The sequence below is a fragment of the Protopterus annectens genome, chromosome 8.part0 (genome assembly GCF_019279795.1).
Source record: "Protopterus annectens isolate FY-2018-M chromosome 8.part0, PAN1.0, whole genome shotgun sequence".
Taxonomy (NCBI): domain Eukaryota; kingdom Metazoa; phylum Chordata; order Ceratodontiformes; family Protopteridae; genus Protopterus; species Protopterus annectens.
The window spans coordinates 1,426,834,284-1,426,860,703 of record NC_056741.1 but is presented as its reverse complement, the minus strand read 5'-3'; the positions used below and the strand labels follow the sequence as shown (position 1 = coordinate 1,426,860,703).

The following is a 26,420-nucleotide window of genomic DNA, read 5'->3' as shown; positions in this document are numbered from 1 at the left end:
TTTTGGTGCCAAAGAAAACCGGGGACTGGAGACCAATTTTGGATCTCAGTGTATTGAACAAGTTTGTAAAAAGTGCAGAAATTCCGGATGGTCGCAATACAGTCTATCCTTCAGTATCTGGAAAAAGATGATTGGATGTGCTCGATAGATCTTCAAGATGCATACTACCAAATAAAAGTGGGCAGACCATCAAGAAGTTTCCTTCACGTCAGTGCAGGAGCCAGTCATTACCAGTTCAGACTACTGCCCTTTGGACTCTCTACAGCCCCCAGAGTGTTCACAAAGTGCATGGCAGTCGTGACAGCTCACTTGTGACTACAAGGATTCCAGGTGTTTCCATACCTAGATGACTGGCTCATCTCCGGCCCCACCAGACATCTATTGGAAGGAGCCCTGGCATACTCTCTCCTCACTACAGAAAGGCTAGGCATAACCATAAACTGGAAAAAATCCAATCTCACCCCTTCTCAGTCCACAGAATTCATAAGGGTCATCTTGAACACAAAGAATTGCAGAGCATCCATTCCAGAGCACAGAATTCTAAGGATAAAGCAGCAACTGATTCCAATCCTTTCAAGGGAAAAATCCACAGCTCATTCTGTTCTCCATGGAAGCCTCCATTACGATTGTCCCCCTGGCCAGGTTTTACATGAGGCTTCTACAATGGCTAATGCTCACACAATGGTATCCCTTTCAGTACCCTCTTTCAGCCAATATCCAGGTAACTCACAGGTGCAAACAAGATCTAAATTGGTGGATGGCACACAATCCATCACAATGGTCTCGCCCCTTCTCCCCCCAACAGCCAAAAGCTACAGTGACCACAGATGCCTCCCTGATGGGGTGGGGGGGCTATTTCAGGGACAGACAGTCCAAGGTACTTTGTCCGAAATGGAGGCCCATCTGCATATAAATGTTCTGGAGCTGAGTGTGGTGCTTCTGGCATTGCAAGCATCCCATCCCTTGCTGCTGTCTGGGACTATTGTGATACAATCAGACAACATGGTGGTGGTCTGGTACATCAACAAACAAGGTGGAACCAAATCTTACCCACTCTGTTGAGAGGCCATGAGGATATGGCAATGGGCAATGGCTACCAACCGCTTTCTACTAGCAACGCACATTCCCGGGAGTTCCAACGTGATAGCAGACTCAGCAGGTGTATTCTACAACCTCACGAGTGGTCGCTGAATCCCTTGATAGCGGCGGAGATTTTCATCTGCTGGGGTCTTCATTGCTGCGACCTCTTTGTGTCCCCGACCAACTACAAATGCAGCAACTATTTTGCCCTGATTCCCCCTCCGGGACATTCAAGCAGGGACACTCTAGTCCACGATTGGCCCTCGGGTCTGCTTTATGCATTTCCACCTCTCCCCCTCATTCCCCAGTCTCTGAAGAAATACCGCCGGTTGAAGAGCAAAGTAATCCTCATAGCACCATATTGGCCTTGTCAGATTTGGTTTCCCTTCCTTTGGCCTCACCTACTAGATCAACTGTGGATTCTCCATCCAACCTCGGGGTTGATCTCCAATCCACAGAATCTGATTCACTCCAACCTGAACAGCCTGAAGCTCCCAGTTTGGCTCCTCCAATTCCTTTGATTGCCAGGAAGAATGATCTTTTTTTGCCAGTACGTGACATTCTTATTGCATCTTATAAGTCTTTCACCAGAATTACATATCTCAGCAAGTGGAAAATATTTACTTTTTGGTTGAAAGAAAAACAAGTAGATCCTTTTTCAGCACCAGTGTCGAGTGTACTGGAATATCTGTCTACACTATTTCAGTCTGGTCTATCTGCCTCTACCATTAGAGTTCATTTGGTTGCAATATCTACTTTTCATGATGGTGTCCAAGACTCTTCTCTTATGTCACATAAGTTATGCAAGACCTTCATAAAAGGCGTGAATCATCTAAGACCTCCTTTTAGAGAACCTACTCAACCATGGGACCTGTCATTAGTCCTACAAGCTTTGACAATGCCACCTTTTGAACCAGCTTCTTCTTGCGACCTCAAATATTTGTCATGGAAAACCTTGTTTTTGGTCACCATTACTTCTGCCAGATGTATCTCTGAGCTTCAATCCTTATGCATCAAGAGTTCATATCTGATTTTTCATAGAGATAGAGTGTCATTGAGAACTAATCCTTCTTTTCTGCCAAAAGTGATCTCTGAAATGTCCATTAATCAAACCATTGAATTGCCAGTTTTCTTCCCCAATTATTCAAACAGAGGAGAGTATTGCCTACATACCCTAGATATTCACAGGCAAATTCACTTCTACTTGAACAGGACTAAGGCTTCTCGTAAATCAGACCAGTTATTTTTGGCCTATTCTGGACTTAGATTAGGATGTGCTGTTGCTAAGGTCACATTGGCTAAATGGTTAAAAGACTGCGTGACCTTCATTTATAGACAACATAATATTCTATTACCCACTACCATAAAGGCTCATAATACAAGGTCAGTGGCAACTTCTTCTGCCTTTCATGCTAGATCCTCTTTACATGTCATTTGTACAGCTGCATCTTGGGCTACTCCTCATACCTTCATAAATCATTACAAATTGGATTTGGCCTCCAGGGGAAGAGCATCTTTTGGTTCTATGGTGCTCAGGAATGTCCTTCCATGAGAGCCTCCCAGGAATAAAGGTAGCTGGGGACTCTGTCCCACATGTAAGGAATGAATGAGGATTAACAATATTAGATAAAGAAGTTATGTCTTACCATAACATTCCATCTGTATTGTTAATCCTCATTCAGTCATTATGACCCTCCCTCCTTCCCCCTCCTGTGGCTTCTAGTGGATCTCACCATCCGGTTCTGTTAGGTCATTTGACCAGAGGTAGCCTCTACCTTCTTCTGACTTGCAAAGCCAATCTGAGGTAACAGGGAGAGGGGGATTCTGGGTAAGAGTTTTAGCTCGAGAGTTTGTAGCTGACGCGAGCTTGGAAGATGGCTTCCAAATGACTAAACAAGGATCAACAATACAGCTGGAACGTTATGGTAAGACATAACTTCTTTTTATGCTGCAATAAGCAACAAAATGGCCTGAAAGGAGTGAGTGGTGAAACATGGAAGAGATGGGGAAATTTCTGTATTAAAATTTATTGACTAGTACGCTTGTCATGTCTTCCTGGTTAGAGGAGGTAGCATCATCGGATATCAGCTTGATGCAGTGCTGAATATTGACATTGATTTATGTCATAGTTTTAAAAAAAGATATTGTGGCTATCACTTGGTTCAGGAAGCAATAGTTAATTCTTCTTTGCAGGTATTTATCTGCTGCTTAAGGTCTTTAATTGCCTTTTTGATGTCACTTCTAGTATGTGTGGTTTGAGTTTATTTCTAAGGAGCAGCAGTTTTTCCTTTTATTGTAAAGCTTGCCTACACCATGGTTCCACCAGAAACACTTGTTTCTAGATCTGGCATTGTATGTGAGGTGAAGGTCAGATAGATGCCTCAATGCAAGAGTTTAGGTATGAACAGAATTCAGTGGAAAAAGTGACTGCATTTGCTATGGGTTCCCCATTGGGTAGGGAGCTTATAAATCTCCTTAAGTATTCAGAAATTGCTAGAAGATTGGCTATTGAGAATTCCTTTGTGACAATAGGATTTGTGAGCATTTAAGGCAGGGTTCTTATTAAAAAAAGGACAGCACAATGGTCTGAATTGATTAGCAATGGGGCAACTAAGTGGAGAATAACTGTACTGTATTTGTAAGAACGAGGTTAACTAGATTTGACACTAGTTGGCGAGGACTGTATATGCACTACAGTGTTAGCACTGATCATGCCTAGGAAGCTCTGTGCATACTTGTTGTTTGCGATATACATTTTTCATTTTATGTATGGGTAGCTGAAGTTTTCAGAATGAAACGTGTTAGGTTCAACAGTTAAGGACTCTTATTTGTTTAGGTTGGGCATATGTGGTGGGAGACATGAAAGGGGTTTCAAAGTTTTCTACAATACAATGCTAGCTAGACCTGATTAAAGATAGTGGAATATGCAGGAGTTTTAGGCCATTATCCTGTTGGAGTAGTGACAAGGTGATGAGAATGCTAATGAGTTCAGTTATGTCCTCATCAGAGCTGCTACTTACTTCACCAGTGGGTCTGAGCAAGTGATATGCCTTCAGAAGTGGTACAGGAGGAGTATTGTCACTGCCTTGAAACAGAGTTTCTTTAATGATACAAATATGTATGTTTGAAAGGTTTAGGAAAGCCTCAAGGGTGGGTATTTTCTTGTTTAAACTTATGGTATTGAGCAGTGCCACAGTGATTCGGGTTTGATTAGAATTTGTTAGGTTAGTAACAATAGAAACTAACTGCCTAAAAAAGGTTCCAACAGGGTAAAGAAGCAGACAGGGCTAGCTACTATCTCCCTCAAGCTGACACACACACATTCATCCCCCCTAGAATAATACCAGTTATTAAACCAGTTGCTGAAACTGATGTTTTTTTATATTGCAGCATCATTCATGGTGATGGGAAGATATTGCTCAAAACTAGTTTTTTATATAGCCTCAAAAATACACACTGAGAGCTCAAGCATATCTTTCTTCACAAAATGGAATATCTAAGGTCAATCAATCCTTCATGACCAAAAGGCAGGTCATATGCACACTTGTAACCAAGGAGCCCGAGTGCCATTGCATCATCATGAATTTTGGCACTTGTGAGACATCTTACTATTTCACTGTCTTTGCTCGGCCTAGTAAGTGATTTACCAAGATGACACATATTCCTTTATGAAGCAGATATATAGTACAGTATAAATGTTACTTTGGGGTTCATCTTTTTTTTGGTTTTACATGAAGGTGGCCTACTTAGGTACATATTTGGGAAATTTTGCATTTGTGTATGGATGATATATTTCAGGGTTTTGTGTATTTATTCACTGCCTGTTTTGGGGTTGTGTGTTTCATGCACTTTTCTGTTGCTCTATTTTGTTTTTAAGCTACATGGATTTATAGATTGATTTTGTAGACAGTTTAATGGTATGTGGGTCTGATTATATGAGTTTACAATGGTTGTAATTGCAATGTATTTTTTGTTTAGATGCAATGCTTCTCAAGTATGTGAGTGTTGAGGATTAGCCATACTCCCATCTGAAATGTATCCTGATGGAACTAACTTTAGACAGCCCATGTCATTCTGTTCATTAGGACACTGAATTCCAAATTTGACCAGGATGCTTTTATTTTAGTTTTGATTTTCAATGTATTCCTTTTTTTAACAAGGCAAGTTAACTAATCATTATGTACCTTTTCTCATGACCCTAGCCAAAAGAACAAAGGTAAATACAACATATGTATGAGCAGTTTTGAGAAACCAGTTATCTTGGATGTTAGCAGAAGGAGTTTGGAAACTAAAGTACCTGGAGAAGGCCCATGCAGGCATGTGGAGAAGATGCAGTCTCCATACAGACAGTGATTGCAGGCCAATACTGAATGCTTGGCTTTGGATCTGGCAGACTCATATATGTATTTATTTACTTATTTAGTTATCTTTTGTTAACTGGACACAGATTTAAATGGAAAATTTTCATATTCAGTGCAGGAGTGCATACTCAAAAAAAAAAAACAAAATACAGCAACAAATAAAACTATACAAGTGAAATATCAAGACTGAAGATAAACCAACATAAAATATTTGGAGAACAGTATATGTAACATACAACTTAAAAAAAAGTGAAATAAATCTCATCTATGGATGGCTTACCTTTACAGTATCAGCCAAATTAGAAATGAGAAACCATTCATGTGTATAATAACGAAAATGTTCTTCTTTTAGAATAATTACTTTTGTTATGGACATTAATGACTGCCTTGTAGTATTTTCCTTTAAAGAATGAATGAAAGTAAATATTGTCATGTGTGACATCATGTGGGAGATGTTTATACCACAGCAGGTGTCCAAAACACTTAGAGAGAACCTTGAGTGATTGTGGTTTGGTGTTTGAAGTAGTCTGGATGGTGCTTGGAGAGGTCTCTGCCATCAGATTGACAGCATAAAAAAGAAGAGGAGAGATGATGCCTTCATTAATCATTCTGTCTGGCCTAGACATCATATGAGTGTTATATGTCTATATTCCTTCTGCACATGCCCCTCATGTACCTACCAACTTGCATTTACAGCCTATTTCTTCTCCTTACTTGCCTTAACACCTTTCTTGTTTTCTCAAAATGTGCAAAAGCTATTTAAGCAATCATATCACTTATTGAATTCATCTATTGTTGCTCATCAACACAAAATACTTGTTCTACAGACTCTGACATTTCTGATTTTTGCACTCATGCATCACTAAGGCTTTCTTATTATATGATTATTTTCCATATTCAAACCAGTTTCCCATCTACAATTTCACATCTTGCACTTGGGCCTCATGACCGAATTTACTTCAGGAATATTTTGTCAACTATCACTACTTCACCTAGCACTAAGTAATCTCAGATCATCTGGCTGCACCAGAGAGCTGGCATGCATTTTCTCCTTATATGGCATAACTGTTTTTTTGTTAAGTCTAATAATGGTTTATCTTTCAACAGTATTCAGTTTTAACAGTTTTGTGACAGTTAAAGAATACATCAAATAAGATTAACTCTGTTAAACCTCAGGCAAATGTAATAGTAGAAAGGTTTAGGGATAGGATAGGAAAAGCTATGAGGAGTGCATTTTGAAATAGTGGCATGTTAACAACTGACAATTAATGTGCCAAGAGGCTATCAGAGCAAAAGATATTCTTCAACAGGAAACAGTTGGAACACTAGCAGATTCACAATGAAATAGGAGTTCATAAAAATATTATATTAATGAGCCAAGTAACAAGTTAGATTATGTATTGAGGAAAAGAAAGAAACAAAATAATACTGTGAAGGAATATGGAAAACTCTAGAAAAAGGCAAGAAATCTATTTTCCACAAAGGGTAGTCTGTTTCAAATAAGTATGTAAAGCAGAACAAGTTTTCACACTTGTTCTGTTCTGAGGCATACTTAGCAAATGACATTAATGGTTCAGTGGCAACTTTAAATAAGGGAAGTTTCCTATTGGATGTGTGAGACCTGATGCAGGCAAATCCCAACTATTTTAAAACTTAAGCAGGCAATTTTAACACAAATAAAGAAAAGGTAATTCTGAAAATCACCTTAAAATATTTTTGCAAGGACAAAGCCCTGCACATTTTGCTGTGTTTATATACTTTATAAGATGGAGGGAGAATACTCCAAAATATTGCAGTCTCATGATTAGTATTTATTTGTGCAAAATAACTGCAGTTGTTGTTTTACCTGCAGCAGACACCGTAACATTAGGCATAAATTAATTAAACATTGTTTATTTCTGTAATCCTCCAGTGACCACTGATGAGTTTATTAGAGCTGTACATAATAAACACTTGCTAGTGAAATTTTATCTTAAAATACTTCTGCTAATGATAGACTTTTTCCTATATCATCACAAGAGAGACTTGCCTTTGTGAAAAGACATAACCAAAGTGTTTTCCTTCACTTCTTCTACTCCTTTCGGCTTTTCCCGGTTAGGGGTCACCACAGCGGATTACCTCTCCGCTCATGATTGGCAGTGGAGTTTTATGGTGTCGAGTTGCCAGCCTGGCACCCAACCTTCCACAGAAGGCACACACATGCACACACTCGTGCCTAGGGCCAATTTAGAGTATCCAATCCACCTACAGCATATCTTTGGGATGTGGGAGGAAACAAGAGCACCCAGAGGAAACCCACGCAACCACAGGAAGGACATGCTGACTCTGCACAGAAGGTACCTCAGCCGAGGATCAAACCGGAGAGCCTCTTGCTGTGAGACAAAGTGTTTTCCTTCACTAAATGTTAGAAATACATGGAAAATACAACTACATACATATTTGAATAGGGCCATTTCAGATGACTGGCTTTTTAACACATTGACATCCATATGGTCGAGACCACACAAATGACATTTTAAGAAGTCAAACTATTTGCAATTAGGTCATGATACAATGGGGTTTGGGGGGAGGGGGTTCCTATTTTACTCACTGTAGTTTGATCTTCTAGTTGGTGTATATGTTTGAATATATATTAGTAGGGGGTGGAGGGTGCAGGGGGGCTGGTTCCACTTTTTAAACATAAATTATATGGACTCGATCATGTAAATTTCGACATTTTAAACAGTTGATCATTAGAAAAAAATCCACATTTGAACATTTTTTATATGGAAATTGTTCAATTAAAAAAAAAAGGCATCTGAAACTTTTTAAAGAATATGTAAAGTATGTCTATAAAGTTAAATTGTACTTTATATCAAATACAATGATTATTTTAAGACAAAAAAATGATGTTATGTCTCCTGGAGTCATATAACAAGAAAATCTCACAGCAATATCTTTTTACTGTGGTTTTAAAAGATAATCCTACAGATAAACACTTTAGTGTTCCCCTGTTCAACTTTCAACCCGTACCAACTCCTGTTATTTGAGCAGTACTCAGGAAACTAAAACCTACCACCCTAGCTGCCGACCTTCTCCCAGCTGAATATTTGCAAAAAGCTGCAGATGTCATAGCACTCCCTATCTCTGTCTTGATCAACAGAACTATTTCTGAAGGAGCCATCCCCTCTATCTGGAAAATATCTCATGCCTCTCCACAAAGGAGGGAGCTCCAAAGAACTGTCAAATTACAGACCCATAGCTATTCTATCACCCCTAGCCAAAATTATGGAGAGGTGTATCCACAAACAGCTTATGTACCACCTTACTCAAAACAAACTGTTGTCTAATTCTCAGCATGGCTTAAGGGCACGCCACAGTACCACCTCCACTCTCCTATCTTTCAATGATGTCATTAATCATAACCGTAACAATAACAAACATTCCTCTGCACTCTTTCTTGATCTCTCCAAGCCATTTCTGTAGATGCCCACTCTCTACTATGGTTTCAATCCTACCTCTCTGGAAGACAAGAAGCAGTTCTCTGGCAGGATAAACTATCCAGTCACCTTCCCATCACTGTAGGGGTCCTTCAGGGCTCTATACTAGGTCCCCTGCTTTTCTCCATCTTTATAAAAGATCTTCACTCTGCCATTAGAAATGTCATCTGCATTCAATATGCAGAAAATTCATCTTTGATCTGCTCAGCCAACTCTCCATCCAACTTACTGTCACTGACCCAGAACACTTTTAACACAGTTGAGAACTGGCTAGCTAATCGCCTATTGATCCTTAATCCCAATAAAACTAAACTACTTCTTTTCTCCCCAACCCATAGATCCTCCCCCCTATTCTTCACCATAAACTCCAAAAATGGCACCATCATCTCTCCTGATGACCAAACCAAGCTCCTAGACAATAGCCTCAAATTTGACATTCATATAAATCACACAATTAAGACTATTAACAAAAAACTTGGATCCCTTTACAAGACCAAAGCTTTCCTTACATTGCACGCTCAGACGGCTATTGCCCGTTCCCATCTACTCTCTACCCTTCTCTATGCATCTCCTCTCTTCACCAATCTAAACAAATCTGACTTCAACAAACTATCCTCCTACTACAATCACATTGCCAGGTTTGCTACTGGCACAGCATTCAGGAAACACTATTGCCATAATCTGAAGAAGATTGGCTGGCTCGAGCTGCCTTCTCTTCTGCAGCTCAAGCAGCTCATAGTAGCTCATAAAGTCCTATACCAACCGGACAACATACTGCACTCAAAAATATTATCCGCCCTCATACGTCTCATAGGCAATTACGCTCATCTAAGCAACTACTGGTACTGATCTTCAAACCCAACAACTCTGCAGGTGATGCCCTGTTTGCCAGCTCTGTTTGCAAAATATGGAACCACCTTCAACCATACATTACCCAAGAAACCTCACTTCCCCATTTCAAAAATAACCTCAAAAAACATCTGAAATCACATTGTATTTGCCCCTGCTCTACCACGGACTAAAGACAACTTGTAACTCTATTAAACCTACCTATCCAAGTATGATGTATTATATTTTAACAGCTATGTATTAATAACTCTGAAAAAGTGTGCATCTCATGGAATAATATGGTCTATGCATCTGATGTTGTAACATGTTCTATGCCATTAGTTTTGTATTGTCTTGTTTGCTTTATTTGGAGCTTTTCTCCCTGGGCCTCTGCTGAAAATGGACATGTATCCAGTCGGACTATCCCGGTCAACAAATGTAAAATAAATAAATAGTGTGATGGATATATCTGCAGGTTCATAGAATCATAAGCTTCTATGAGGGCCATCTGTCCGACAGACCCTCAGCCAAGCGACTGCACTTACCATTGCTTGCTTCCCCTACATATAATAGCCTGAAAGGATGACTCAGAGGTGAACTGATGCATTTTTATCCCTTCATCGTTGAGACTGGCTTTAGAAAGAGTCAAGGAGCTATTTTCTTTGACATAAATTCAGGGAGTATTCCATAAGAAAAGTATACTTTGGGAGAGGTCTCTGCCATGTCAAACAGGTTTTGTTTCTTTTAAGATGTAGATACAAGCTCTTACCATGAGTATTTGTGATATTATCAGTTTTTTTAGTGGACCTTGTCACCTGATTGGGTGTTTTTAGGGTTGCCTTTTTATGAATTTCTTTTAAAAATTGTTTTTACTTCTTGTTTCATGGTTCTGACTATCTCTTTTATATAAGACAAAAGTGCTAAACTGTGACTGTTTGTATCTCCAAGTTTTTTTTTTTTTTTGTTATTAAAGTTCCAAGTTTGTTAGGCTGTTGGTGTTTGGTTCTTTTGTTTTGGATTAGTATTTATATTAGACCCCAGCTGAGCTCCCAAATGTGTATGTTTCTTGCAATAGCCAGGAAGTTTATTTTTGGCACAGGAAAAAAATTGTGACATTCTAACTTTTTAGTTAAAAAGGCACAAGTAATTGACTGATGTGGTAAGTGAAGTGCATATCAAATTCCTGTTGAAATTTCCATGCAGTTATTTAATACAAAGTTTCTTGTTGGTCATTAGCATAATGTTAAAAACTGAACCATTTTGAATACTGGACAGTATTTTGCCAGCTTGGCTTTTTCATCTTGAAATAAGTTATGCCACTCCTCAAACTGTTTAACCCAAGTTTACCCACAGGTTTTATTGCAGATGTCTGATGCACTGTAATAGTGATGCCATTCCACAAGGAAGGCCCATCCACAGACCCTTGAAATTATAGGCCCATCAGCCAGAAGGGTCTCATGTGAAAAGCTATGAATCACATTATATTTTGACCTTATAAGCTATGATATTATAAATCTCTTTAGATTTGACCAACAGCAGTTCGACTTTGTCAAGGGAAGATCCTGCGTAATGAGTTTTGTTAACTTCTTCGAGAGGGTTACACAGGCTGTCAGCAGTGGTCATGTTGTTCACATGCCATATTTTGACACGGCCAAGGTGTTTGACACTATAACCCCATACTGGCATTTTAAGTAAGCTTAGTGCTTTGAAAGAAATATGTGGTAACATGTATATCAAACTGGATGAAAGGAAAAAACGCATACAGTAAGAGTGGCAGATGCCTATTTAGAACATATGACCGTAAACAGTGGTATCCACCCCAGGACTTTTCAGTATTGGAACCCCTGCTTTTCAGGATTTACTTATGTGTTCCCAGATTTAAATGCAAGCCCTCTGGCTAAGAGTTCGTAGACCTCAGGTTAATATCTTGCAGATTACTATATACAGGAAGTTATTGTCAAGTTCCCCTCTGATACCCTAATTCTCCAGCAAGAACTTACTAATCTATATAACAAGTATACTGGTAATTGACTCAAATTAAATGCAACAAAGTGGGATAGTGTGACATTTGGTAGACAACCCCTCCCTCTCAGTACACAGCATAGACAATACCCCACTTTAAAATAAAATGTTGTTAGGTACCTTGAATTATGGGTTGATATTCCCCTGTCTTTTGATCATCATGTGGCAACAGAAGTCAGAAAACCTTTCTATGTAGCATAACTAATTGATTAGGAATTATTATCCAGCTCTAGAGATGTTATTGTTGCCTTATATTAAGCATTGATTAGGCCATTTACTGGGATGTACCTCACTAGACATATTAGTTAAAAAAAAAAGAACACAGAAGTTCCCAATCCGAGTATATTTCAGGCATAAGGGCCCAGAACTATCAAGAGAGACTGGAAGTGCTGTTACTTTAATTAGTATCTGATAGGCACTTGTGTGGAGATCTATCCCTTGCTTTCTGCACCTTTACAGACAGCTTTATTAGATCTTGTGTATCTCCACAAGGCTAATAGTTATACAAGTACTAATATCAGTGACCTAAATATTCACTAGCTAATAAATACAATGAGATGGAGAGACACATTCATCACGCAGTGTTACCCCCCACCTCTGGAATAGATTGCTCCTGCAGATTAAGCAGTGTCATACACAGCCATTCTTCAAATAGGACCTAGATAATTGAATGGTCACCAGTAAATTCAACCTGGGCTTGAACATTCTAGTTCTCCAAGAGAAAGGAGTACAGCTTAAAGGCAGGTACTGGCAAGGTGTAAATGGCCATGACATTCAATTGCCTTGACTTTCCTATGAATTCTATATGGCGAGCCATGTCAAATAGCCAGTGTTATTTCTAATAAAGTACAACTTCAACAGGTATTGCTTATTCTGTACAAAAAAAATTGCCTATAAAACTACTACGTTGCTGTCTGTATTATCTTGTTATGGCTTTCACAACAGATTAGAAGATATACCATATCATTTTGTTACAAAACTGATTTGAACAGACATGGCAACTTTACAAACAGTGTTGGTAGACAATTACCTTTTTCATTCTGTTACTTGGGAAATCCATCCATCTTTAATGGCTATATTACATTGCTGTCTTTGAGGTCTTCATAAAAATACAACCACCCTTTTTATGGTCCTCAGCTTTTACCTGTTTAACTGTTTCTATCACCTCAGCTTTAACACCCCATCTATGTATTTCCTCCTGCCCCTGTACTACCTTCCAAGACTGTTACCCTCACTTTTGCTTCGTTGATAAACACTGAGGAAATTTGCTTAAAATCGTTGCCTGTTCTTTAACTTCTTATATCTCTTCCTTTCCCGTATGTGTTACCTGTTCTTTATTTCTGAGAATTTGGAAGACACTGTTTGTTGTTGCTGTACTTTGGACTGGTTAATGGGCTCTTTGCTCTATATATTTAACTAATGCCCACTTAAAATCTGTGAGCAACCTTTACTCCATTTTTTCACTTTGCCCTCCTAAAGCATATTTTCTGCCCTGTATCTATCCAGCATGTAAAGTTTCCACAATTTTTCATTTTCTATCTTAAGTTCAAATATTGTTTATCCTTTTAAACAAAACTGAATAGAAACAAGAAAAGTACAGAACAGGGGACAGTTTGCCAGCCAATAAAAAAATCACATATTTAAATAGTATAGTTTGTTTATGTCTTCTTAAAGGTTGCACACAATACATTTCAGGAATTTAAGACAATAATTCAAAATTGATGTCACTATCAAACCAGAGTATGCTTATCAGTGTAAGAATTAGAAGTAGACAATCATAAATATATTATAAGGAAGTCAGATAATGGTGGTGCCATCATTATAGCAAAGAAAAATTCTTGATAATTGTTACCAGAATGAATATGACTAGCTGGGGAGAGGTCCATGATAAATACAAAGCAGAATTAAATACATTTTTCCCCTATTAAGAAGTGTGCATAAAGATGGGTTAAATTCATTTGGAAAGCATACTGTGTCATGAAAGGGCTACATTTTACATCATAAATAAATATTTCTGGATTCCATTTTCAGACCTTATTTAAATAAGTTTATGTTAGTGAAAGGGAAAGCATTTAGGAATTATATATATATATATATATATATATATATATATATATATATATATATATATATATATATACATTGTCTGTAGATTCCCCTATGTTTCTCTGAAAGTACAAAATGTTGAAAGCACAAAATTTCAAACCTATTTGTATGAAAGCCCCCTGCACTCTCTGCTAATTATATATACCAACTCTGGGATGACACAATAGTGGGGAAGTGACAAATTCCACATTGAACTTTTTGTGGTTTTTGACATTTTGTATGTTCAACATTGCATATTGTCAGCAAAACACAGAGTAACTATACTGTGGCATGTGGCAATCTGAATAAATGGCTGCTCATTTTTGTTTGACTTATAATGTGTTCAAGTTTGAAAACATATTTTTTGTAGACAACTGGAAAAGCTATGTGGAATCATATATGCTTCCAGTATGGCTAATATATAAACATTTTTACAATTAATTTATTTACGATACCAGCTTTTCAAATTGTGTCATTCTGTAGGTTACCTACGTATGCATATACTGTTTAGTTTTAGTGTAGATGGCATTAGAGTGCTTTTCATTTTATTTTTGAGATACAGAGTCAAAATGGATGCAAATTAGAATATCAGTGAAGTTTACAAAAGACTGATTAACTATGTGTACATAGCTGTTGTATACAATATATGGTAAATTTTATAGACAGAAAAGAGCAACAGACACTTTGTGTCTGCTATCTTAGTACCCATTCTCAGCACAGCGGTTGCATTGTTGCCTCACAGCAAGAGGTTCTCCCGTTCGATTCTCAGCTAGTGTACGGGGAATGCTTTCTGTGTGGAGTCTGCATGTCCTCCCGCGATTGAGTGGCCTCCGAAAGACATGCTAGAATGGGCGTGCCTTCGCTGAAGGTTGGGAGTCAGGCTGGCAACTCGGCACCATAAAAAAATCTACTGCCAATCATTAGTATACCGGAGTTCTGTTGTGGTGACTAGGCTTACCACCAGTCCCTCTTTGGGCAGTTGTGCCCTGCGAAAAAAACTAAGAAATGGCAAATGTCCTGAGATTTTATGACAAAATATATTTCTTAAATTTTCTTTAATAGCTGCATAAAACAGTTATTTTGTATATGAAACACATAAATATTATGTGAAATAGCATAAGCACTCAAATGATACAAAAATAAGCTTTTATTTTGGCAAAAAGGTGAAGTTCTGTCTTTTGCACTAGCCGGGAATATGTTTTGTCCTGCAGAATCTCACATTTTTAAATAAAATGTCCCACTTTGGGCATTTGAAAAGGTGGCAACCCTAGTGGCGACCCCTTACCGGGAAAAGCCGAAAAGACAAACAACAACCTCATGGAAAATGTAAGAATAAATGAAGAGCTACCTAAAGAGAGACATTTTTTTTCTGTGAAACAGTAGGTGGTGGTTTTAGTGATCCTTTGTCAGAAAATCTGTCTCATACTTGAGATACGCTGAAAGTGGTTTATTAAATGTCTCTACTAGGGCACAGACCATTATGGTACATTGGACAGACAAAATGAACAGCAAAATATGTACTAAAGAAAATACAAAGAACATGGATTCTAAAAATGGTTTGAATTCTTTAGCAGTATAGTAAATGATTATCATGTTTTTAGCATATGTGATTTAGGTGACTGACTTCCCATTTCTGACAAAAAGGAAAAAATCATGTGTTTTGTCTTAAGACAAATGAAGCAAAGGTAATTATTAAGTATAGCTTGATTCCAAAAGGAATGAATATGGAAGTCAATTGGAAATATTTAATGTGAATATGTTAGTTACTTTTTAAACATTTTCTACAGCTATACAAAGGTAGCTTTACTACATCAGCTCCATTATTTGTATAGCATAGTGTAATAGAATACATAAAGAGCTGTATAATTTATTGGATCGTTACTTCTCAAGAAAGTATTAGACTGGTATGATAGATGTTTACTTTCTAACAAGTAGTAATAAGTAGGAGTGGACAGAAATACTACTTCTAGTTTTCATTCAGTGTAGCAATATATTTATACTTTTAGTTGTGTGAAGTATTTTATCTTTTCCTCTCATACCCCAGTGATATACCTAAGCAATCCCTTTTCCTATCTCTCCACGGAAGGCTTGCCTTTTGTTTTTCCTTAGTCTGCCCACAGTTTTATTATCTTCTCGCTTCCTATTTATGAACCTCACATCATTTTGTCATAGTCTACACTCTATAATTTTAGACCTTGTTGTTTGTAGATACTCATAGAATTTTCTCATCAGTGTGGAAAACAATATTCTAACTAATCCCTCATCAGGGATTTTACCTTCCATGCTTCATATGAAATATTTTACTTTAAAAATTTCCAGCCCGAGTGCCTTGCTACATACCATAAATGATGGGATACTCCAACCTACCTCTAGCAAAATGAGTTTTTTCATCCCAGCATACTTCTTGCTTTGTTCTACTTCTGCCATTTTTCTGTCAATGAATAGCTAATAATTCCTTAGAAATGCATTAAGCAACCTGGAGAGGATGATAAGGAATCAGCCCCCCCCCTTTTGTACGAATCAACTTTAATGTAAAACAAAATATTTTAGTTTTCTCCCTACACATTCTCATTGTGCTAACCCATTTGTACTGGTCACCTTACTTATTGCCCCATTTCTTCTTTTGCCATTTATTTTCCCCGTTCATTCTTTAGATATACTACACCTCTCATTTATCCCTATGTTTAATGTCTGTATGGAATACCCTATACCCCAAAGCATCCACTTCCCATTTCATCTTGCTGTTGAACCATGTTTTTATTATCCTGACCCCACTGACTCTTTCTCCACTGTTAGTGTTTCTATGCCCACCATTTTCCTAGGAACTGCTAAGCACCTGCCTGACTATTTCCCAATCCATTCATTCATGCATGCTCCACTGTACATTTGCCTAATCTACTCCTGCCCTTCTTATGTCACGTGAGCTTGTGCTCCCTGATGATCTTTTAAGTAACACCTTCCTTTTTATTCTTTATATCTTTCTAACTCCTTTTGGTTCAATTTTTCAATATTGGCCTTTCTTCCTTCATCTTCTGCCTGAGTTCCCTATCCCAGATACTTTTACTGGTGCTGTTTCCTTCCTACATCCCATCTTTGCAGTTCATCCTTGTTACTTTTCCTACTGCCCATGTTGATTCATGTTGCTTTGCTAATATATTATGATCATTTTCCTTTGCTATTGTCCATTCTGATCCTTTTCCTTTGCTATTGTCCTATGTTTTTATACTTCCTCTTTCATAGCATCCAGTCTTCTTTTTCCTACCCTGTTCAGTTTTTAGAAACAACCTTCATACCGCTCTTCCTTTCCACCTCAGTATAATAGCACAGTCTTATTAATGTTCTATTAATTACCCAGTTTCAGCAATATAGTTACAAGAATAATGAGAAGGACTAAATCCCTGTGTATAGCCTGTCATTCTTGTAAGACTCACACATCCTTACAATACTGCAATACCACACTAATTGGCCCAATCTCCAAGGCACCAGAACAGCCATTTAATCCTTTCCTTACTCCTTCTTGCTGTCCTTTCATACAGAGAGCACCTCTGAGTGTTACCATAAATGCTATCACTTCCTTTATCCTTTCCATTGCTATATCTGTGGTCCGTCTTGGTAGTTTTTTTTTCCCATAGACCACTGACTATGCAGATCCATTTCCTTTTATAGTTAACTTGCTGACATTTAGAACTATTTACCAAAATCTTACTTTCTTCTCTTATGCTGGCACTAGAGTAGACTTTATGACTCATTTTTTCCACCAACAGTGTCCCTTAACTGTAGTAGGCAATGCCTATTAGATGCCCCCTTCCCTATGCCCTATCATTTTGTGTCCTGACTTCATATGCTTCTCACTATGCCTTTCTGGATACGCTTCTCCCTGTCTTCTAACTTCCCACACCATCTATCTCTTCTCTCCTATGCCTCAGCAGCAGTATCTTAGCTGGCCACTGCTAGATTTCTCACCCCCATCCTTCTTTTCTTCTACTTTATGCCCATGTTTTCTGCCTTTTCTTTTTGGTCCTCAAAAGCACTTTGCTAACTGTCTTTCACATAATCTTTGTTATCCATTCATCTTGGTTCCTGGCCTTCCCCTATCAATCCCCCTGCCTCTATTGTTCCCTTCTCTGCTGCTCTGAATTACATCCATGCAGACAAAATGTAGCCAGATAAACAGAAACTTGTCAACCAACAATTCATTAATTTTATGTTCCCACTGTTTTAATGAAACACAGATATCTAATGCTCCAACAAGTATAAACTTTTCCAGGTTTTTTTTTCCCTTCACACATTAGTAGGCATGTAGTTAGTACATTTATTTATTTATTAATTTGTCTTTGTTTACCAAGCTCCATTTGCTTACACTGTATTATACTAAGTTCCAGTTAAACAAAAAATAGTTATATTTTGATTTACATTTATAGACAAACAGTAGCTACATTTATGCATTTTAAGATTTTACAGGGGTGGAAGTTACTAAAGAGAAAGCCCATGTGGATTGTACAGACAGCAGTTACATTTCAGTGAGAGGTTGAGTGTATTTTGTTTAATCAGAGTACTTGGAGAGTAGGGCGGCCGCAGTGGTGCAGTGGTTAGTCTTGCTGCCTCACAGCAAGAGGTTCTCTGGTTCAATTCTCAGCTGGGGTGCTTTCTGTGCAGAGTCTGCATGTCTTCCCTGTGGTTGTGTGGGTTTCCTTGAGGTGCTCTGGTTTCATCCCAAAGACATGCAGTAGGTGGATTGGATACTCTAAATTGGCCCTAGGTGTGATTGGGTGCATGTGTGTGCCTTCTGTGGAAGGTTGGGTGCTGGGCTGGCAACTCAACACCGTAAAACTCCACTGCCAATCATGAGCAGACAGATGTTCTGCTGTGGTGACCCCTAATTGGGAAAAGCCAGAAGACGAAGAGTATTTGGAGAGTATCATACAGTGAGAACACAAAGTCTCAGCCTTGAAAAGAGCCTGCTGAGCACCAGGTTTGGTTATGATGTTGTTTACTCAGTGGTTTAAAACTATTGAGTTTGTTTGAGAGTTGTATTTGTGCGGGGATACTATTCCAGAGTTTAGCAAGGTATTGGGAATAGAATGAGTCTTCTGCAACATTATTTGACATATTTGTAAGAATTTGTTACTAGAGCAGAGGTCCCTTGCTGGACAGTATGTCAGTAAATTGTTATATAGTGCTGGGTATTTTTCTGGATGGTGAAGGAGTTTGTGTGCTGTAGTTATGAATATGTTAGGTAGTTGTGGAGGTCAAGCATTTTAATTGCTTTAATCTATGACAATGATGGGTCCTATGAGGGAGACTGATGGCAAATTTAGCTATTTTATTGTATCAGGAGGCAAGTTTCTTTCTTTGAGTATTGTTTAAGTTTGTTAGAATAGGAGCTGTGTATAAAAGAGTTGGCAACGAGAAGATGGTGGCTCTAGTTTTCCTGCAGTATCTGTAAGGAAACCATTGATCCTGTAAAGAGAGCCTAGTTCCTTGTGTGCAGATTTAAAGGTGCGCAGCATATGCTGGTCATATTTGAGACTGTCATCTATTATAATGCCCAGAAGTTTATTGAGAGTTACAGTTTCAGTGGCAGTATTATTTGCTGGCTTTATGGTAAAAAAAGGTTTTGATTTTGGTAAATTTTTAATGTTAAAAAGCATTAACTTAGTTTTCTTTGGGGTGAGTAGGAGGTTTGATTCTTTGAACCAGGTACCACAGAGGAGAAAGATTTTTGGGTAATGTCTTGGAGCCTATTTATTGTTGAGGCCACACATATTAATGTTGAGTCGTCTGCATACTGAACTAAACAAACATGGTAAGTGAAGGTGTGGAGGTCATTAATAAATATATTAAATAGTAGAGGACTCTCGATAGAGCCTTGAGGGACAGCTGTAGTAACTAATTGAAAAGATGAGTAGGTTTGTTGCCACTTAATGGCTTGGTACCTTCCAGATAGGTAACTAAGGAACCACAACAAGAAGTATTGTGAAAGTCCTATTGAGGAAAGTTGAACGAGCAGTTGCTGGTGCGAGACAGTATCAAATGCCTGTGACAAGTCTGAGAACATGGCGGACACAAGCAGACCATTGTCTGTCTGTTGATTTATTATATTGGTAAAATGTAGCATTGGTGCTGTGCTGAGGCCTAAAGCCATTTTGTATTTCTGAGAGCAGGTTATTTGAGGTTAAGTATTGCATCAGCTGTATATGGATACATTTCTCTAATCGCTACTGGTCTGTAGCTACTAAAATCTGTAGATGTGCTGCCTTTGTGCAGTGGTATGATGTAGGACTTTTTCCACAGTGATGGGACATATGTTTCTGTTATGGACCTGTTAATTAGTATGGACACAAAGAAGGCTATGACTTCTGTGGCTATTTTTAGGTGGTCTGATGGTAGTTCATCTACAACTACAGAGTTCCTTATGAGCGAGGTAGGTGCTGGGCTAAAATTGAGGAGCTGTGGGTGGTTTTGATTGGAAATTTAAGTGAGTGGGTGGGTGGAGAAACAAAATCCCTAAACTGGGTGGGTGCAGAAAGTTGTATTTTAGAGAAGTTGACTAGTCAGTCACTTGCAGCAGAGTGGTTGATTAGCCAGTGAGTTGTGACTTTACATAGTAACCCTGATTCTACTGTTTCCTGTCATCCAATTGTTATTGTCCATACTCTTTGTGTGCCCTCCCACTTAATTCTCTTTTCTCCTTCTTGCTGTTTTCTCTTTTACAGTCACTCTGTCCCTTACACATATGGCTAAATAACCAACCATCTTCCCTAGTTTCATTGTCCTTCACTGAAACCTCTTGCTTACCCCATATTCATAATCTGCCACACTGATTTTTGAGCCTAAGTCATGTTCCAGATTCAAAACTTCTCATCCACATTTCTTTCTTTCTCCTCTTAACAATCTCAACTTATCATTTCTTAATCATTTGGGATTACTTTCTTGTATTTTTTGTAATTTAACTTTAATTTCTACCATACAAGGCTGTGGTACAGTCTACATATGCACTCACATCTCTGTGTAAACTGACCCTTAGTCTGGGATAGTACAGTCTATACACTCACTCCCCTGTATAGACTGACCCTTAGCCTGGGATGGTATAGTATACCCACACTTACTTCCCTGCATAGACTAACCCCTAGCTTTGGATGGTACAGTCTACACACACTCTTACTTCTCTGCATAGACTAACCCCTAGTCTGGGAATGTACAGTCTACACACACACACACACACACACACACACACACACACACACACACACACACACACACACACACACACACACACACACTCTTACTTCCCTGCAGACTGACCAGTAGCCTAGGATGGCATAGCCTTCATAACACTTACTTCTCTGTGTAGACTGAATCATAGCCTTGGGTGGACTTCTTTGTGTAGACTGAATCATAGCCTTGGGTGGTACAGTCTGCACACAATTACTACCCTCTTACTGAGCTTGATAAATTCATAACCTTATTCTTTTCTCTCATTTACCTGTATTTCATTCTCTTTCATGAACTGCTCCTTCACTCTGTCCTCTGCCCTCTTCATATGCTACCCTACACTATTATGCATAATGCTCCCTCAGTATTCCATTTCCTATACTCTTCTTTGGTACTATTGGTAAATATATATTGGGCAGGCATGTTGCTAACCTCTCCTCTATATGTGCTTAGAAACATTTTCAGATAATGATGGGAAACACTGATTTTCCACCTTCTAACCTTATGTGTGGGGTCTTCACATTGTTCTTATACCACATTAGGCACTGACTTTACACCCCCTCTATCCTAATAAATTTAACCATTTACGGCCATTTTGCAAGACAATACAAGGTGCTGGCATTAAGTAAGCTACTACCATGGTTAGTACTGTGGGCACTGCAGTGTGCAATTACTCAGTATTATTCTATGAAAATGTCTAACGACAGATGTTGTACAAACTTTCAGAAGCAAATATGCATGCAGATATTTATAAAATGACAAATAGTTTTAACTTAATGTACTGAAGTTTTGCTTTCAGAAACAAAAGCAGATCTTTGAGATACATTGATCTATATTATTACAATATAACGGGATGTCATGCATAAACATAAGATTATTTGAACCCATATGAAAGCTTGCTGCAGATGAGTTGACTAAAAATATGTAAACAGATTTCTAAACTTTAAAAAGTGTCAAATGATATGCTAACTTATGGCTTGTCAAAGGCAGATGCAAATCATGAGTTCTAGTTTATGAGTACTTTCACTGCAAACCTGCAGTTTGTTCCACGTGTTAATAAAGTTAAGACATCTGCTTGCTGAAACTTGCTGAAGCTTTATCCCTTTTGTGCATTCTTCATCTGAGACTGGGTGAGTGTTATATTTCTTCTTTCCTTGGTATCTGTTTATTTTGAACATTCACCATGGGTAATATGGTACAAAAACAGCTTTTCTAAACCAATTGTGCTGAATAGAGGTCAATACTGGCTTACGTGACATTTGGCTATATGATGCTGTACATGCATATGTAGGCATATACATCCAAAGCACACAACACACAAAGGAACACTGCAGCACAATATAAGTCCACTGGGTGTATTTGCACATAATGATTATAAGTAATTGCTTTACTTGTACTTCTGATATAAAATAAGACTGCTCTTTTGAGGTTTTACTTGTTCTATCAGTATAAAATGTTGGCTCATGTGATATCAAAATGTGAAAAATATGGCATGCACCCAGAGAGAATTATGTGAGAATGACACGATTTATTACTTCATCATATCAATGACAGAAACATAATGAAAACTTTCGCCTGATGACAAGCTCCAGGTATACTATCTCAAGCTGTGCTTGTCAGGCACAATTGTGTGAGAACAGATTAGTACCATTTGATTAATTTCTGTCTCTTAAAGTGAACAATGTTCAGATGTATTGTCTAGGGATGCAATTAAATGTGCTATTATGGTGTCAGATATGACTGACTGCATTTTCTGTACTTGCATGTTGAAATAAACTTATATAGCCTAAAGTCTTAACATGCCCTTACATATTCTGTTTCACATACCTTCATGTTGACAAAGTCATAGCTTTTGGTCATGTTGAGCTCTAAAAAATATTTCACAAGGGAAACGTTTCCTGATTGCACTGCAAAATGTAGGACTGTCTTGTTGCTTTTAACATCCTGAAAAACATGAAAGACATGTTCATTTTAATCATCTGACTGCAGAACAAGTTACATTTTTAAATCATAACATGTGGAAAACTTGTGTAAGATAAGGCAACTGTTTCAAGATGGATTACAATAAAAAAATGTCAGTTAAACGGAAATAGTTACATAAAGCATGAGGTGACAAATTTAAGACTTTTGAAAACGTGAGCAGTATATATTAGCGTCACACAATTAAGACTCTTTCCTAGATACAGTATAGTATGCTGATTTATAACTGTGTCTTTAATAAATAGGATAGCATGTAAAGGAGCAGATAAAGAAATGAAGTAATTACATAAGTATTTTTACTTGGTGACTGTATATCCTTATTAATCAAAAATGAAGAAAATGAATCTTGAGCAGAACTGGTGCATTTAAGAAGAGTCCTTATTTATCGATAGTTTGATTTTAACAGCCGACTACCAGAATGTAAGCATTAGAGTGAAGAAATGCCAATGTATATACAGCTACTTGACAAGTACCTCTTGCTTTGGTTAACAATGTTAAATTGTAATTATTTGTGAAATTGCAACATACTGTGTATTAATCACAGCATAAAAATAAAAATTTAGCTGAAATAGCTGAAAAGGTTAATTATTTCATCTAATCTATATTACTTTACCTCATCTTAACTACGCAGTGTCCATTTTGCAGTTTTTATGTTATCCTGGTTGGCAAAATAGCTTCCTGACATCATGGCTTTCCCTCCACTTTCTGAAAATTAAATGAGCAAATACAAACTGTACTTCGAGTATGAAGCTCTGGATTGCTAAGACTCATGTGGTTGTCTTTTAATGATTAGAGAATACTTTATCTGGATTATTATCTATATACCCTTGTTCCTCTCTTCTTTCTATTTACAGATGAATAAACCTGTTACGCACTTCAACTACATTATGTAGCGTAAGTAAGTTTTGTACCAACCACCAAATTTCATGGACCATTCTGCAACCTAGTTTCAGTCTGCCTAAAAGGAAGATTTTCTCATATCTTCTCTGATCTCCCCTTTGGTAGGGTGTATCATACCTGTCAGCCTTCCATCTGCAGAATGTGGAACATTGCCTCTCATAATGTGAAGCAAATGGGCAAAATGTGGAACACTTAATAACAGCTTACTACCAACTTCAACTAGATGATTAAAATGTGTTACTTCATACTTATTAAGCATGCTTTTGGGGAATTAATATCATTCAGTATTATTTCCCATGAATAGCAGTGAAAAATATTGTTATCTCTGAATGTGTGACAGACCCTTTCAATGTGGAACAATGAGTAACACAGACATTTTAAGACTCAAAATGAACATTCCATGTAATGAGGTACACTTGAGAGGCATGGGTTGTATATTAATAGGTGACTGAGTCTTCTGTTCTGCTGAAGTTTTTATTTGACTTCATTTGTGTGTCTGTGGTATTTGGTTTTATTAGTAAGATCCTAACGTTGTTCACTTAAAAATAAAGCATCATAAATATAAATAAAAACATTAGTTAAAAAGATGCATTAAGCCTTTAAGTAGATATAAGCTTTCTATCAATGCATTTGTAGCTCAGGGGCTAAAAGTACAAGATAGCTATACTCACTTAATGAGCCTTTGTTTACATAGTTTCTTACAAATGGATGACGTTTGTATAGTCTGTTGTCCCCATTATATGCCAGCAGGGTTCAAGCTTTAAAAGAGTATTGAGGTGTATGAAACGTTTTATTTTACTGTGCTTATTTTTTTTTATTTTAGAGCCTTAGAAATAACTACAACAGAAATACTTGCTCAATTACATGTGATACGGTAGTTGTTTGTACTTGTTAAAATTACACGAAGAGATGAATTCATACAACAACGATGCTCAGGATTTTAATTATAAGCTATCCAATAGTTAATTCTCCATTTTTCCAACAATATCTTAGAATGGAAAGGTGAACAACAAATACAAAAATGCATGACACAATGTATGCGAAACATCTTTCACTCAAGTCCTAAGAGCGCTACTTCTCTTTTGTTCGTAGACTACTGATCTGGATGTGAAAGATCCTACAATACTTTTTAAAAAACAATACAGTAATCTCCCACTCTCTTGACAAAATTCTTTTATTCTTGCCTAGTCAGTGCGGAAATAGCCTAGGGCTTTTATTGAAAACAGGCCATGCCTAGTGGAATAAATGCAGTCTACAAAATTAACTAAATAAAAAGTTATGAAACAAACTGCTTCATACATAGAATACCCTGTATTATTTGATTTATACCATAAACTTACAGACTGAAAACATTGGCATAAAATTGCATATACGATTTTAACAATGGTTTTCTTTTACTTTTTAGTATGATGGTCCTACTACTCATAAAAATATAAAATTACAGTCTGAAAGAGACAGGGAGTTGTACAAATATATACTTATATGTAGATTGTACTGATCTACTCCATTTCATTACTGGGTAGCATCCCCTGGAGCTCTTAGCTCTTTTATAGTGATAACCTTAGGAGAACAAATAAACCATAATAGCATACCTCTCAACCTCTTTGCACAAGAAATCTGGGCATAACCTAAAATAATAAAGGAGAAAGACTTGAAAATAGGGGGCATATTTTAAATATTGCTCTTGTAAACTTAGAAAGCTGCTGGAATAATAGGTTTTGTGTTTGTGTACGTTTTCTGAAAGATATGAAGTCTGAAACTTAAATGTAAAATGCATGTAATTATTTTGTGACTTCAGTCCTCAGGTATTTGCCAGAAAAAGTTTATATTTTATAAGAAACAGGGCAAAAACTGAACATTCTGCAAAAATCGGGACAGTTGAGAGTTATGTATGTATAATACTCTAAGGGAAAGTGCATTAATACCATTTTACTTGCTAATAAGATGCAGTCTGAATGTATTGTTCTAATTCAGTTCTAATTCAAATAATGACTGTATACTTGTGTAAAAAGGCACTTATTAAAGGTTAGAGGTTCTTGGATCACACTGACATAGGCAATATAAAGTAAACTTAGTTTAAAGACATATAAAATTTGTATCTTATATGAAAACAATTGCTAGAAAAAGGACTGAAGAACAGTTTTTTGGATGCAGTGTATCCAAAACATCACACATAAAAAGATAAGAGAAACATAAAAGGAAATAAAATTAACTTGTTGACTAGTGCTAGGAGCTTAATACAATGGTGATCATTATGGGCGATACAGTTTTAGATAATGACAATGCGATTTCAACATTGTGTAAAGTGGATGAATTTATTTTATTCATAATAGGAAGAAATGTTATGGAGTTGATAGAGAAGTTATGACACTCTAGAAATAAGATTTCTATGGTGACAGGAAAATATAGGTAATGCTAAAATTAATGTGGATTTTTAGTACCCTCTCTAAGAATGAATAATATTAATTCT

At 37.4% G+C, this 26,420-nt stretch overlaps 1 protein-coding gene across 2 annotated transcripts in view; it reads right to left on the bottom strand.

Annotated features, from left to right (window-relative positions):
- LOC122808101 (NF-kappa-B inhibitor delta-like) overlaps positions 1-23,011 on the bottom strand; it is a 157,823-nt gene extending 134,812 nt beyond the window's left edge. For both annotated transcript variants that reach the window (XM_044079071.1, XM_044079072.1), the window contains exon 1: positions 22,898-23,011. In XM_044079071.1, coding sequence (XP_043935006.1) covers positions 22,898-22,930 — 33 coding nt within the window. In that variant the 5' untranslated portion in view covers positions 22,931-23,011. The remainder of the gene's footprint in view (positions 1-22,897) is intronic.
- Positions 23,012-26,420: the final 3,409 nt, after the last annotated feature.